Source organism: Salvelinus alpinus, chromosome 8, assembly GCF_045679555.1.
Source record: "Salvelinus alpinus chromosome 8, SLU_Salpinus.1, whole genome shotgun sequence".
In the NCBI taxonomy this organism is placed as follows: domain Eukaryota; kingdom Metazoa; phylum Chordata; class Actinopteri; order Salmoniformes; family Salmonidae; genus Salvelinus; species Salvelinus alpinus.
In genome coordinates this window covers 58,749,103-58,762,960 of record NC_092093.1, presented here as the reverse complement: position 1 = coordinate 58,762,960, position 13,858 = coordinate 58,749,103, and the positions used below count along the sequence as shown (strand labels likewise).

At 40.9% G+C, this 13,858-nt stretch overlaps 1 protein-coding gene across 1 annotated transcript in view; it reads left to right on the top strand.

Moving 5' to 3' along the window:
* LOC139583363 (laminin subunit alpha-1-like) overlaps positions 1-13,858 on the top strand; it is a 109,209-nt gene that overhangs the window by 44,762 nt on the left and 50,589 nt on the right. The window contains exons 7-15 of the mRNA XM_071414351.1: positions 680-797; positions 1,303-1,481; positions 2,032-2,137; positions 7,045-7,202; positions 7,427-7,567; positions 7,799-7,960; positions 8,810-8,911; positions 10,104-10,430; positions 11,029-11,139. Of these exons, the coding sequence (XP_071270452.1) occupies positions 680-797; positions 1,303-1,481; positions 2,032-2,137; positions 7,045-7,202; positions 7,427-7,567; positions 7,799-7,960; positions 8,810-8,911; positions 10,104-10,430; positions 11,029-11,139 (1,404 nt within the window). The remainder of the gene's footprint in view (positions 1-679; positions 798-1,302; positions 1,482-2,031; positions 2,138-7,044; positions 7,203-7,426; positions 7,568-7,798; positions 7,961-8,809; positions 8,912-10,103; positions 10,431-11,028; positions 11,140-13,858) is intronic.

Here is a 13,858-nt window from a genome sequence, read left to right as displayed (position 1 = left end):
CATTTGATCAATGTCTTGGAAGTCATTATGTCTATATGAGGTAAAAGAAAATTGCCACATTGATAATACCCTGGGGAGTTGCTCAATGAAACAGGCTGTTACTACAATTTCAAGTATAAACTAAATAAAACAAGTCTAAAAAATATAAGGAAAATGTCTGTAAATTTTAGCTTTCAAAAACATTCCAATTCTGTTTACAGTGTTTACACTTAGAGGGCGTGGAGACATGACAAGTTCACGTTGTAGTATTATGTGTAGCCGAAAAGTCCTGTGACCCTTCAACTCTCGCCACTTAGAAATGCATTCACGTTTCACACAGTGGTAAACACACAAACATCGTGACATGACGTGCATACACACACACGAGTTAGTTCACACCTCATATGGGACCAGTTATTTGTCTGACAAGCAAAAATGAGGAAACCATTTGTCTGTGTGGTTGTGTGTGAATGTGAGTGTGTTTGTGTGTGTGGTTGTGTGTGTGAGTGTGTGGTTGTGTGTGTGTGTGTGTGTGTGTGTGTGTGTGTGTGTGTGTGTGTGTGTGTGTGTGTGTGTGTGTGTGTGTGTGTGTGTGTTTGTGTGTGTCCCAGGTGACAATAGGACTAGAGCATAAGCACTGAATCAGTTGCTTCTTGCGGCTTCCTCTTCACCCATTCCTCTCTCTCTTTCGTCCTCTCAGAAGTTGCAGTGTGTATGTGAGCACAATACCTGTGGGGAGAGCTGTAATGAGTGTTGCCCCGGCTACCACCAGGAACCGTGGCAACCGGGAACCCTCTCCGATGGCAACACATGCGAGAGTAAGCGGAACTTGGTCTTTATGGGCCTAAGTAAAATATCATACTGTCAACGTTTGCCAGTTGTCACTTAGTAAACAAAGACATGAAATTGACATGCTGGATTTAGACTTGGTTTAAAGTGTTCCAGATCAGATGAAATAACTTCTTCACTCTTTCAATGAAATCCACTCGCATGTCTCACTCATTCATTGACACACAAGACAGAGTTTTTTGTTTCCTATCCCTATGGTGATTTTAACTCATTTAGATTATGTTTTATATCAATAGCTATTAAGCCGATTTAGCCAAGGGGTTTTCCAAGCTTTTTATGAAAATGTGGTATTTTCATCTCTCAGTTGTTTCAGCACCTTGACGAAATAGCACATACTGTGTTTACTCCGAGTACAGAATAAAATATAAAACTGAACAGTTGGCATATATTCTCAATAATAAACTACCCTTCAACAACTCTCCCATTGAGGTGCATTAGAAGTCATCTGACCTGTGTATGATCCTCCTCCACTAGAATGTAACTGCCATGACAAGGCCAACGACTGCTACTTTAACCAGACGGTGGCCAACCTCAAGATGAGCACGAACTCACATGGTGACTTCCATGGCGGGGGCGTTTGCATCAGCTGTACCCAGAACACGGCCGGTGTCAACTGTGAGACCTGCGCAGATGGCTTCTACAGACCCAACAAGGTACTGTCCCCTCACTGACCCTGTAATTCGATGCCCTTTTTGTGTCTCTATGGTCCCCGTAAGACATTTTGGCAGGTCACATCAAAATGGCTAGCAGACCGGATTTGGCTCGCGGTCCACCAGTTGAAGACCCCTGCCATAAACCAATGTCCCTTTTCTGTCCCTATGGTCCCTGTAATCCAATCCATCAATATGGTCCCTGTTTCCTGAGGACCCTGTGGTCTTCATTAGTGGCATTTCTATGCACTGTTTTGTACATGCCCATTGTCTTTTGATTGGCTAATAAAATCGTTGTGTGTGCCTAATTACACACACTACCTAGTCTGGGTTATGTGGCTCAGTGAAAGACTAGAATTACTGTAGAATGCAGCTATTTGGATGTGATGGCGCTTGCTTGGATGGATCAATGGTGATTTATTAAACTTGTAATTGCAGTGTGCACCTTGTGTGGAATGTGAATTGTCAATTGTGTATTTGTTTCCTTCTGTGTATGGTTGTGTGTGTGTGTGTGTGTGTGTGCACACATGTGTGTGTGCCTGCGTGTGTGTAGGTGTCTCCGCACAATGAGAACCCATGTGTGGAGTGCAGCTGTGACATGAAGGGGTCTTTGACTCCTGCCTGTATCAGAGATGACAACCACGCCAAGCCTGAGAATGGTACAAAAACTCTATTCGTTCAGATATTTCTTAATTTCTTAATGACATTTTGGGGGATTTGTGTGTATTGTATTGTATTGTTAGGTATTACTGCACTGTTGGAGCTAGAAACAGAAGAGTTATACAGTACCTGCCATAACATCTGTTAAATAATGTTAACGCCACCATTAACATTTGATTTTAACCCCAATAACGTTTGTTTTCAGCTTGTGTTAAAACCAAACCTGCGTAGTTCAGTATACGTCTGAATATCTACCGAAATCATTATGGGAGATGGGTGATGAGGACACTTTTATTTTTGGGCTTGAGACTCTACATGTACAGTAATTCAGAGTATATTATATTTAGCTGACAGTAACGTATCACAAATTCTCCATCTACGTTTTGGACATAATAGCAAAACAATACATACTGAAATTACACTATAGGGCTATGTACCTCATGTCCTGTAAGAGACTATACTATAGGCTATACTGTACTATAGGATATACTATACTATAGGCTATACTATACTATAGGCTATTTTATACTATAAGCTATGCTATACTATAGGTTATACTATACGATAGGATATACTATATTATAGACTATTTTATACTATAGGCTATACTATACTGTAGGATATACTATACTATACTATAGGCTATACTATACTGTATGATATACTACACTATAGGCTATACTATACTATAGGCTATACTATAGGGTATACTATACTATATGTTATACTATAGGTTATACTATACCATAGGCTATACGATACTATAGGTTATACTATACTATAGGTTATACTATACTATAGGCTATACGATACTATAGGTTATACTATACTATAGGTTATACTATATGCCATACTATACAACAGGTTATACTATACTATAGGTTATACCATACTATAGGCTATACTATACTATAGGCTATACTATATGCTATATATTACTACAGGCTATGCTATTCTATAGGCTATACTATATGCTATACTATAGGATATACTATACTATAGACTATTTTATACTATAGGCTATACTATACTATAGGTTATACTATACTATAGGTTATACTATATGCCATACTATACAACAGGTTATACTATACTATAGGTTATACCATACTATAGGCTATACTATACTATAGGCTATACTATATGCTATATATTACTACAGGCTATGCTATTCTATAGGCTATACTATATGCTATACTATAGGATATACTATACTATAGACTATTTTATACTATAGGCTATACTATACTATAGGTTATACTATACTATAGGTTATACTATATGCCATACTATACAACAGGTTATACTATACTATAGACTATTTTATACTATAGGTTATACTATACTATAGGCTATACTATACTGTAGGTTATACTATACTATAGGTTATACTATACTATAGGTTATACTATACTAAAGGCTATACTATACTATAGGTTATACTATACTGTAGGTTATACTATACTATAGGCTATACTATACTGTAGGTTATACTATACTATAGGCTATACTATAGGTTATACTATACTATAGGCTATACTATACTGTAGGTTATACTATACTGTAGGTTATACTATACTATAGGCTATACTATACTGTAGGTTATACTATACTATAGGCTATACTATACTATAGGTTATACTATACTGTAGGTTATACTATACTATAGGCTATACTATACTGTAGGTTATACTATACTATAGGTTATACTATACTATAGGTTATACTATACTATAGGCTATACTATACTATAGGTTATACTATACTGTAGGTTATACTATACTATAGGCTATACTATACTGTAGGTTATACTATACTATAGGCTATACTATACTATAGGTTATACTATACTATAGGTTATACTATACTATAGGCTATACTATACTATAGGCTATACTATACTGTAGGTTATACTATACTATAGGCTATACTATACTGTAGGTTATACTATACTATAGGCTATACTATACTGTAGGTTATACTATACTATAGGCTATACTATACTACATGTTATACTATTGTCACGATCGTGTGGAGGAGATTCGGACCAAAACGCAGCATGAGGAAAATAAGCCATCTTCTTTTTAATAAATGACCGAAGATGAACATGAAACGAAAACACTATACAAACAAACAAAAAACAACAAATGATCGTGAAGCTAAATAACGCAAGTGCACAGACAAGCAACAAACGTTAAACAAGACAACTACCCACAAAAGCCTACTGCCTATGGCTACCTTAAATATGGCTCCCAATCAGAGACAAATGAATGACAGCTGTCTCTGATTGAGACCCAATCTAGGCAGCCATAGACATAACTAGACAACCTCACAATTATCTATCCCATACACAATACAACACCCATAGACTAAACAAAACACACACAACATACAATGCCCACCCCAACTCACGCCCTGACCAACTAAACATAATCAAAATAACATAAAAATAGGTCAGGAACGTGACAACTATACTATATGCTATACTATTCTACAGGTTATACTATACTATAGGCTATACTATTATATAGGCTATACTATACTGTAGGTTATACTATACTATAGGTTATACTATATGCTATATATTACTATAGGCTATGCTATTCTATAGGCTATACTATAGGTTATACTACACTATAGACTATTCTATACTATAGGTTATACTATACTATATGTTATACTATAGGTTATACTATACCATGGGCTATTCTATAGGCTATTCTGTAGGCTATACAATACTATAGGCTATTCTATAGGCTATTCTGTAGGCTATTCTATAGGCTATTCTGTAGGCTATTCTATAGGCTATTCTGTAGGCTATACTATTCTATAGGCTATTCTATAGGCTATTCTGTAGGCTATTCTATAGGCTATTCTGTAGGCTATACTATTCTATTCGTTATACTATACTATAGGCTATACAATAGGCTATACTATACTGTAGGCTATGTTATACTATAGGCTATACTATACTATAGGCTATTCTATAGGCTATACTATTCTATTGGTTATACTATACTATAGGCTATACAATAGGCTATACTATACTGTAGGCTATGTTATACTATAGGCTATTCTATAGGCTATTCTATAGGCTATACTATACTATAGGCTATTCTATAGGCTATACTATTCTATAGGCTATTATGTAGGCTATACTATTCTATAGGCTATTATGTAGGCTATACTATTCTATAGGCTATTCTGTAGGCTATACTATACTATAGGCTATACTATAGGTTATACTATTCTATAGGCTATACTATTCTATAGGCTATACTATTCTATAGGCCATTATATAGTCTATACTATAGGCTATTGTATAGGCTATACTATTGTATAGGCTAAACTATACTGTAGGCTATACTATTCTATACGCTATACTATTCTATAGGCTGTACAATACTATAGGTTATTTAAAAACAAAAAATGTCACCTTTATTTAACCAGGTAGGTTAGTTGAGAACAGGTTCTCATTTACAACTGCGACTTGGCCAAGATAAAGCAAAGCAGTGCGACACAAACAACAACACAGAGTTACACATTAAATAAACAAACGTACAGTCAATAACACAATAGAAAAAAGTCTATATACAGTGTGTGCAAATGGCGTGATGAGGTAAGGCAATAAGTAGGCCATAGTTGCGAAGTAATTACAATTTAGCAAATTAACACTGGAGTGATAGATGTGCAGATGATGATGTACAAGTAGAAATACTGGTGTGCAAAAAAGTAAATTAAAATAATATGGGGATGAGGTAGGTAGATTGGATGGGCTATTTACAGATGGGCTGTGTACAGCTGCAGCGATCGGTAAGCTGCTCAGACAGCTGATGTTTAAAGTTAGCGAGGGAGATATAAGTCTCCAACTTCAGCAGTTTCTGCAATTCGTTCCAGTCATTGGCAGCAGAGAACTGGAAGGAAAGGCGGCCAAAGGAGGTGTTGGCTTTGGGGATGACCAGGGAGATATACCTGCTAGAGCGCGTGCTACGGGTGGGTGTTGTTATCGTGACCAGTGAGCTGAGATAAGGCGGAGCTTTACCTAGCATTGACTTATAGATGACCTGGAGTCAGTAGGTCTGCCGACGAATATGTAGCGAGGGCCAGCCGACGAGAGCATACAGGTCGCAGTGGTGGGTGGTATATGTGATAGACTGCATCCAGTTTGCTGAGTAGAGTGTTGGAGGCTATTTTGTAAATGACATCGCCGAAGTCGAGGATCGATAGAATAGTCAGTTTTACGAGGGTTGAACAGACTGGTAATAGGGGTTGCAACAATGGCGGCGGATAATTTTGGAAAGAGAGGGTCCAGACTATACTATACTATTCTATAGGCTATACTATTATTTTGGCTATACTATTATATAGGCAATACTATACTATAGGCTATACTATTATATAGGCTTTACTATTCTATAGGCTATACTATTATTTTGGCTATACTATTCTATAGGCTATACTATTATATAGGCAATACTATACTATAGGCTATACTATTATATAGGCAATACTATACTATAGGCTATACTATTATACAGGCTATACTATACTATAGGCTATACTATTATACAGGCTATACTATACTATGGGCTATACTATTATATAGGCTTTACTATTCTATAGGCTATACTATAGGCTATTATATGGGCTATACTATTCTATAGGCTATACTATACATATAGGCTATACTATACTATAGACTATAATATTATGTAGGCTGTACTATTCTATAGACTATTCTATACTATAGGCTATACTATACTAGAGGCTATACTATTCTATAGGCTATACAATTCTATAGGCTATACTATACTATAGACTATAATATTATGTAGGCTATACTATTCTATAGGCTATACTATTGTCTTTGTTAACTATACTGTCCCGTCTTGACTGTGCTGTGTAGGTCTGAACCCAGGCCAGTGTCTGTGTACGGAGGGCTTTGCGGGCGTGCGCTGTGACCGCTGTGCCTTTGGCTACAGGGACTTCCCCCTGTGTTCACGCTGTGAGTGCAGTCTGGAGGGCAGCCTCAACATCGACCCCTGCACAGAGTGCATCTGCAAGGTAACACTGGGGAACACGGCGCTGTGAAACGCAACACTGTTATGGGTCAACTGTGCTGTTAAAGTGGCTAATTTGATTGTGTGTGTTTGTGTGTATATGTGTGTGTAGGGGTGTGGGGTGTGTGTGTGGGAGGGGGGCGGGTGTAATGGTGCACTTGCATGATGATTAACCATAATGTTCCTATAAAACCAAACACCCTAACCTCCACTGTGTCTCTGTTGCAGGAGAACGTGATGGGGGCCGTCTGTGACCTGTGTAAGCAGGGTTTCTTCAACCTGGAGGGCAGTGACCCAGAGGGCTGCACTGAGTGTTTCTGCTTCGGTGTGTCTGACGTGTGTGAGAGCTCACCCTGGTCTATGTCTCAGGTAACATACAGCCACACCCACATCCAAATACATCCTCATTATGAAATGTTTCTTTAAACAGGAATATACAAACGATGCAGCAAACAACTCCAATGGTTCAGCATAGTTTTGGTGGGAGCCTTTAAACTTTTTGATACTGTAGAACTCAATAACATATAACCAGTAAATTGGATCGGCCTGTGATGTTGTCATGGCGAGTTTATAGAACAAAGAATTATCTTGGCCCCACAGACTGTGCACTCCAATGGATGGCTTAATTCTGAAAGCGTCTCTGTCTACACGGCACCCCTCATAGATGAAGACAACAACCTCATCATCCCAAACATCACCATGATCCAATCGTACCGTTTTGTTTCTACATGGGCCGCCCCAGAGTCCTTCCTGGGGAAAAGGGTACGTTTCGTTAGCATATACTGTACCTATGGAGGCCCCTATTCCTTTTCAGCTCAATACTCCAGTGGCGTTAGCATTAGCTCTCTCATTTTGCTGTTCAGATAGCTAATGACCTGCATGTATTAGCTTCAAACAAATTGATTTTACAATCACCTCTTGCTCATGAGCTACCGCTGATATGGGGATTACCCTGTGGCACTGATTCATCCATCCCTCCCTACTCTCCCTACTCTCTCTCTCTCTCTCTCTCTCTCTCTCTCTCTCTCTCTCTCTCTCTCTCTCTCTCTCTCTCTCTCTCTCTCTCTCTCTCTCTCTCTCTCTCTCTCTCTCTCTCTCGTATTTCTCTCTTTCATTCATTCTCTGTCTTTCTCTCTCTCTCCCCCTCTCTCTCTTTCTCTTGCTACTGTATTTTTGTCTCTCTCTCTCTCTCTCTCTCCCTGAAACGATTAGATTTCCACTCGTCCTGTTCTATCCTCCCACTGTGTGTTAACACAGGGTGCCCTGTAATTATAGTCAAGCAGGGCCAGGCACTTTATTCATCCCTGAGTTAATGATGTTCCACTCGTTAGAAGCCTTTCTAATAAGTTTGCTACCCATTAGTCCCTCAGGTGATTACAGTTAATTCATTCATTAAAATTTGTCATTATCTATGGCATGTCCTTAATATCGGGTGGGAGGGAGAGATAAAGATAGGGGCAGTGTTTATCCTGAAGGGACAGATTTCATGGCAATATTTAGTGTGACGAATTTCCACTATTACATATTTGCTGTAAGTCCTGTTTTCTTGAGTGTAACACTCTCTCCCTTTTTCCAATGTTCTCTGTTCCCTTTTGTCATTGCTATGTGAAGCTGACATCGTACGGAGGGTTTTTGAGCTACAGCGTGGCATATGATATTTCAGTGGACAACGTGGACAAGTCTCTGCCGTCACAGTTTGATTTGATTATCGAGGTAAGCTACTATTGGGCTAACTAAATATTGGGCTAACAGATATTGGGCTAACTAAATATTGGGCTAATAGATATTGGGCTAACTAAATATTGGGCTAATAGATATTGGGCTAACTAAATATTGGGCTAATAGATATTGGGCTAACTAAATATTGGGCTAATAGATATTGGGCTAACTAAATATTGGGCTAATAGATATTGGGCTAACTAAATATTGGGCTAATAGATATTGGGCTAACTAAATATTGGGCTAATAGATATTGGGCTAACTAAATATTAGGCTAATAGATATTGGGCTAACTAAATATTGGGCTAACAGATATTGGGCTAACTAAATATTGGGCTAACAGATATTGGGCTAACTAAATATTGGGCTAATAGATATTGGGCTAACTATTGGGCTTACAGGTAGAATAGCGTTTAGAGAGGCTGCTGGTTTAAAATCCTAGATGCCATTGTGCCCTTGAGCAAGGCACTTAACCCCCCACGACAACAGCTCCCCGGGCACCCAGTGTGGCAGCCCCCCGCACCTCTCTAAAACCTCTATATGTATCTGTATGTCCTGTATGTGTGTCTTTCAGAGGGGTTGGGTTAAATGTGGAAGTCAAATTTCAGTTGGACCTTGTGTGCAATTGACCAATAAAGCGATCTGATCTTATCATTTTCAACCTGGCTATGGTGTTAGCGGTATGGAAGTGCAATGGAAAGCAAGACTAACTAAAACCTTCCCAATGGGCACAGAAGTCAGTTCAACGTCTATTTTTGATTTACATTGGGTTGAGTTGTCAACTAACGTGAGTTCAACGTGAAATCCTCCAAAAAATGCACCATGACATTGGATTTAGGTTAAAAGTCGAGTGGAAAAAAAGACAAAATTCCCGTATGTTGATGACTTTTTGCAATTCCAATCTTGATTCAGTGTCATCACATACATGTTTTGTTGTTGTTGAAATGACGTGGAAACAACGTTGATTCAACCAGTTTTTTCCCAGTGGGTAATTTAAAGAAACCTCTAGCCCCTAGCCCTTCAGTGATTGCAGACCTGAAGGAGTCATATAGATGATTGCAGAATCACCCCGGCCTAAATGTAAAACTATTCTTAAGGGTTGAGTACACCAGCCCCTGAACCTACATCAGGTCGTCATTGTAAATCAAAATGTGTTGCTAACTACCTTGTTTGGATGTGCCTCCAGGGGAACGGAAGGACCCTGCGTCAGATGCCCCCCAGGCAGCTCTTGCTGATGCCCCTGCGTGAGCAGCATGTTTCTGTGGAGCTCGTGCCACAGGGCTTTGTAGACCTGCACACAGGTCAGAGGGTGGACAGGGACGAGCTGATGACTGCACTGGCCGACGTGGCCGGGCTGAGGATCAGAGGTCACCTCAATGCCAGCGCAGAGGGGGAACTCAGGTTGAGCACTGTATCTCTGGACATGGTAGACATCAATTCTACTAACACAGTCCAGGCCCGGGACGTGGAGCAGTGTGAGTGTCCCTTGGGCTACTCTGGCACATCCTGTGAGGTAAAAACCCAGGTCATGTGACGATGGCCAGATTGATACTGTTTACTACTGTAGGGTGTCTAGTCTAGTTTGTTAATGATTTGAGCTGTATCCATTGTAAAAGCAAAGCTCATTATGCTTTTCAGTTGGCTTGGTTAGTTAGAGGTGGAAGAAGAGCATGGTGTTAGCAACAAGGTTGTGGGTTCAATTCCCACATATTTTTGAATACGTGTTTACTATGTGTCACTTCAGGACAACAACGGCTAAATGATTATGTTATAGTTGTCTTTGTGTTTGTAGTACTGTGTGTATGGATTCAGAGGAGGCTGATGGGAGGAGCTATAGGAGGACGGGCTCATTGTTAATGGCTGGAATGGAATGAATGAAACGGTATCAAACACATCAAACATATGGAAACCAGGTTTGACTCTGTTCCAATTATTCCATTCCAGCCAATACAGTGAGCCCGTCCTCCTATAGTTCAACCCACCAGCCTCCTCTGTCTGGATTATATCATGTCATATGAGCCACACAATCTGAGTACCTGTGCTTACTGTATGTGACTTTGGGTAAAAGCGACCGCTAAATGATGTTATTGTTGTTCTCTCTGTGTTTGTAGTCCTGTTCATCTGGGTTCTATCGCGTCGGGGGGATCCTGTTCGGGGGCAACTGTCTCCAGTGTGAGTGTAACAACCATGCTACGGAATGTGACATCAACGGAGTGTGTCTGGTGAGTCCTCTATTTGCAGCGTGTCATGTTTAGACAGCGGGAGCATAGACATAGATATATGACACATAGATATCCCATACATGTACAGCTATGGCTTGTTTATTGACTCAAAGCGTGATCTCAACTTCTTCCACCACTATCTGTGTAAAATAAGGACGCGGTCTCATCTAGCTGTTTATCTGATCCTAACATCTGCACTAGATAACCTCTGAACCAGTCAGAGCTTCACTTCGCAGTTAGAGGCTACAGCACACCAATGAGCAAACCCCCAGTAGGAAGCTTCCTGGCTTGAGCTGTGTTTGTTGACAGTCATATGATGAATCACTCTTCTATGCTGCATCTGAAATGGCATCCTATTCCTAAATTATTTTTTAAATTTAATTTAGTTTTTTACCTTTGTTTAACTAGGCAAGTCAGGTAGTGCACTACTATATAGTGCACTACTTTTGGCTAGAGACATATCCTATCCCCTATGTAGTGCAATAAATTATAGAGAATAGAGTGCCACTTTGGACTGTGTTTCAATTGAGTTCCTTGCTTTATTGGATGACAAGTTAATGCTGTGTTAGGCGTTTAAATGGCAGTGATTATCCAATGGATACTGCCAGGCATCCGTTCTGTTAATATACTATGACAATCAAAAGACATGCTAAAGCTACTACATTCAATTGCAATAGTGAAAATGCTTCACATTGATGCGGTTTGGTTTAGCGTTTAGGTTTAGCGGTTAGGTTTAGCGGTTAGATTTAGCGGTTAGGTTTAGCAGTCAGGTTTAGCTGTTAGGTTTAGCGGTCAGGTTTAGCGGTCAGGTTTAGCGGTCAGGTTTAGCGGTCAGGTTTAGCGATCAGGTTGAGCGGTCTGGTTGAGCGGTCAGGTTTAGCGGTTAGGTTTAGCGGTTTGGTTTAGCAGTCAGGTTTAGCGGAGGGCCCTCACCTCCTCCCTGTAGGCCGTCTCGTCGTTGTTGGTAATCAAGCCTACCACTGTAGTGTCGTCCGCAAACTTGATGATTGAGTTGGAGGCGTGCATGGCCACGCAGTCGTGGGTGAACAGGGAGTACAGGAGAGGGCTCAGAACGCACCCTTGTGGGGCCCCAGTGTTGAGGATCAGCGGGGTGGAGATGTTGTTACCTACCCTCACCACCTGGGGGCGGACCGTCAGGAAGTCCAGGACCCAGTTGCACAGGGCGGGGTCGAGACCCAGGGTCTCGAGCTTGATGACGAGTTTGGAGGGTACTATGGTGTTAAATGCTGAGCTGTAGTCGATGAACAGCATTCTCACATAGGTATTCCTCTTGTCCAGATGGGTTAGGGCAGTGTGCAGTGTGGTTGCGATTGCGTCGTCTGTGGACCTATTGGGTCGGTAAGCAAATTGGAGTGGGTCTAGGGTGTCAGGTAGGGTGGAGGTGATATGGTCCTTGACTAGTCTCTCAAAGCACTTCATGATGACGGAAGTGAGTGCTACGGGGCGGCAGTCGTTTAGCTCAGTTACCTTAGCTTTTTTGGGAACAGGAACAATGGTGGCCCTCTTGAAGCATGTGGGAACAGCAGACTGGGATAAGGATTGATTGAATATGTCCTTAAACACACCAGCCAACTGGTCTGCGCATGCTCTGAGGACGCGGCTGGGAATGCCGTCTGGGCCTGCAGCCTTGCGAGGGTTAACATGTTTAAATGTTTTACTCACCTCGGCTGCAGTGAAGCAGAGCCCGCAGGTTTTGGTAGCGGGCCGTGTCAGTGGCACTGTATTGTCCTCAAAGCGAGCAAAAAAGTTATTTAGTCTGTCTCGGAGCAAGACATCCTGGTCCGCTACGGGGCTGGTTTTCTTTTTGTAATCCGTGATTGACTGTAGACCCTGCCACATATCTCTTGTGTCTGAGCTGTTGAATTGCGACTCTACTTTGTCTCTATACTGGCACTTAGCTTGTTTGATTGCCTTGCGGAGGGAATAGCTACACTGTTTGTATTCGGTCATGTTTCCGGTCACCTTGCCCTGGTTAAAAGCAGTGGTTCGCGCTTTCAGTTTCACGCGAATGCTGCCATCAATCCACGGTTTCTGGTTTGGGAATGTTTTAATCGTTGCTGTGGGTACGACATCGTCAATGCACTTTCTAATGAACTCGCTCACCGAATCAGCGTATTCGTCAATGTTGTTGTTGGACGCAATGCGGAACATATCCCAATCCACGTGATCGAAGCAGTCTTGAAGCGTGGAATCAGATTGGTCGGACCAGCGTTGAACAGACCTGAGCGCGGGAGCTTGCTGTTTTAGTTTCTGTTTGTAGGCTGGAAGCAACAAAATGGAGTCGTGGTCAGCTTTTCCGAAAGGAGGGCGGGGGAGGGCCTTATATGCGTCGCGGAAGTTAGTATAACAATGATCCAAGGTTTTACCAGCCCTGGTAGCACAATCGATATGCTGATAGAATTTAGGGAGTTTTGTTTTCAGATTAGCCTTGTTAAAATCCCCAGCTACGATGAATGCAGCCTCAGGGTGTGTGGTTTCCAGTTTACAAAGAGTCAGATAAAGTTCGTTCAGGGCCATCGATGTGTCTGCTTGGGGGGGAATATATACGGCTGTGATTATAATCGAAGAGAATTCCCTTGGTAGATAATGCGGTCGACATTTGATTGTGAGGAATTCTAAATCAGGTGAACAGAATGACTTGAGTTCCTGTATGTTGTTATGATCACACCACGTCTCGTTAATCATAAGGCATACACCC